We start from the raw sequence: 2561 nt of genomic DNA, 5'->3' as shown, positions 1-2561 counted from the left end.
AAGAAGCAACCTAGAACTAAGGAGAAACTTCCTGACAGTTAGAACAATTAACCAGTGGAACAACCTGCCCCCAGAAGCGGTGAATGCTCCAACACTGGAAGTTTTTAAGAAGAGACTGGACAGCCATTTGTCTGAAATGGTATAGGGTTTCCTGCCTGAGCAGGGGGTTGGACTAGATGACCTCCAAGGTCCCTTCCAACTCTGTTATTCTGTATTCTTTAAGTATGCACTAAAATATATCTAACATTCTTGTTTGCAGATCCTAAAGAAGGAACCAACAAACAGGGCAGGTGCAGATGCTTCAACATGAAAATAACAGAATCACAGAATAACAGTGCTGGAAGGGACTTTGGAGGTCTTCTCCTTTGGGTCAAGACTGACTCAAAGGTGTTTTTTTTTTCCTCAAAAGGTAACTGGGCTATGTTTTTACTTGAAGAATTTAAAAAACATAGTCCAGTTGCCTTTTGAAAGGAAAAAAAAAGCACCTTTGAGACAACCATGACCTGGATGACTGAGAATCTCCATAGACTTTGGGTCAAGTGTTTTGGCAAAAGCCAAACTTCTCAAGAGCGTTTAGAGCAGTGGTGGCAAACCTATGGCACGCGTGCCAGAGGCGGCACTCAGAGCCCTCTCTGTGGGCACACGCGCCATGCCCCGGAGATGGCAACCGTCCCTCTTCAACCAGTCACCCGCTAACTCGCGGAGGTCCCACATGGCCGGATGCATCCCAGCACCCATGCGCTCGCTGGCCTCTGTGTGCAGGGGCCGATGGTGTCAGGCAGCAGCCACTCCAGCCCCTGCCTCACCTTTCCCTGTGACAATAGCACCCCTGCCCTGGCCTGCCCTGCGTCACCCCCCCAGGATGAGCCTCCTGCCCACAGCCCCACCTGCCAGAGACCCCCTGGATCTCCCCCAACCCTGCCCGGCCCCCACAGGCGTCCCTCCCCACGAGCAACATCGAGGTGATCACGCCCACCTTGCCCACACCCATCCAGTCTGCCATGACCACCACAGCCATGCCCATCCAGTAGGCCATGCCCACCTGGCACCCGGGCGATAAATAAGTGGGTTTTGGGTTGCAGTTTGGGCACTCGGTGTCTCAAAGTTTCGCCATCACTGGTTTAGAGGCTTCCTCGTCTGGTTTCCAAACATTTTCCCCTACAGAATGCCTACCATTTTCCTACAATTTCCTACCTTGTTCCCCTTGCAGAACTGAGTCAAGAGCGGGCAGCCATTGCATCCGAGGTGGTGGAAAAGAAGGTGATGGGATGTGTAGGATAGTTGGGAAGGAGGAAAGAGGAGAGGTAGTGGTCAAGAGGGGGAGGAAGGAAGAGGGAAGTAGGTAGGAAGGTGGAGGGAGTGTGGATGCAGGGGGGGGGGGAACGCCGATTATTTCGGAATAGGTTTTTTATGTGTTTGTTTTTCTAATGAAATGCACCATATTTGTATTATTTGTTCATATTTTATTTGAAAAAAAATAATAAAAATTTTTTAATAAAAAAAAAAGAGCGGGCAGCCAAGAGTTACAGTTTTTTTTTTCTACAGCCCATACCTAGGCTTTCTCCCTCCGCTGCCTTCCCACCAGGACGAAGTTAGCGATCCTGCAAGGAAGACTCTCAGAGAAACGGAGTTGGGAGGGGGGGAGGCTTTCCTCGTTCCACCTTTACCTTCCCCCCCCCCGGACCAGGGTCAGGTCGAGGTGTGCCGCGCAAGCGCCTTGGAGCCCGGGAGGGGCGCTGCCGGCACCGCCTGCGCCTTTTTCTTCTTCTTCTTCTCAACGCCCGATGCCGTTTTGCACAGAAGCGGCGGCGGTGGCGACGCTGGAAAGCGCCTTGCCAGCCGGCGACATGGCCAAGCTGCCTTCGCCCAGCCCGCCGGAGCCCCAGCAGCAACAGCGGCTCTTCCTCCTGCCCAGGCAGCAGTCGTTGGCCTCCCCCTTGGTGCTCAATCCCTTCGTGCAGGAGACGCGTCTGGACGCCAAGGAAAAAACCTGGGTAGTTTGGAAACGGGGGTCGGGAGGCGTAGTTGCGCTTGGGACAGTTGCGTAAAGAAAGGCGCATGGGGAATATAGGTGGGGGGAAAAAAGGAAGGGGACTTGCGCGGCGGGGGACGCAAGTGGGCTGGGGGTGGGGGGTGGGAGAAGCTGGTGCCCCAAGCTGGAGCAAGGCTAGACGGAGAGCCAAAGGCGTAAAAGGCGGTTTCTAGGTATCTCGTACCGTTTTATTTCTGGGTTTGAGGGGGTCCTTTGGTGCCCTCTGAGCTGGGTGGTTTTCCTGCAGACGTTTCATGACCCAAAACTAGGTAACTTCATCAGTGCTGATGATGTTTCCTAGTTGGGGTCATGAAACCTCTGCAAAACAGCCCCCCCCCCAAAACCCCAAGCTCGGAGAGCACCAAAGTCCCCCCATTTCAATTTTGAGTTACAAACATTCCCCTCCTTTTCTGGGATTTATTGCCACCTTTTATGTTTTATTCCTCCCGGAATAAACTTGGGCGCTGAACGAGAGAGTAGAGGTGAAATCCGGTCTCTGGAAATGGGGCTGGCGGGGGAGGGAACGGGG

The 2561-nt window shown here is 53.3% G+C and overlaps 1 protein-coding gene across 1 annotated transcript in view; it reads left to right on the top strand.

Moving 5' to 3' along the window:
• Positions 1-1780: 1780 nt before the first annotated feature.
• The window catches only part of LOC107287686 (lysophosphatidylcholine acyltransferase 2-like), a 10092-nt gene continuing 9311 nt past the window's right edge, over positions 1781-2561 (top strand). The window contains exon 1 of the mRNA XM_015816220.1: positions 1781-1994. Coding sequence (XP_015671706.1) covers positions 1785-1994 — 210 coding nt within the window. The 5' untranslated portion in view covers positions 1781-1784. The remainder of the gene's footprint in view (positions 1995-2561) is intronic.

Source organism: Protobothrops mucrosquamatus, unplaced genomic scaffold (genome assembly GCF_001527695.2).
Source record: "Protobothrops mucrosquamatus isolate PMUCROS unplaced genomic scaffold, P.Mucros_1.0 scaffold_111, whole genome shotgun sequence".
Taxonomy (NCBI): domain Eukaryota; kingdom Metazoa; phylum Chordata; class Lepidosauria; order Squamata; family Viperidae; genus Protobothrops; species Protobothrops mucrosquamatus.
The sequence above is the reverse complement of the archived record's forward strand: the minus strand, read 5'-3'. Positions and strand labels throughout refer to the sequence as shown.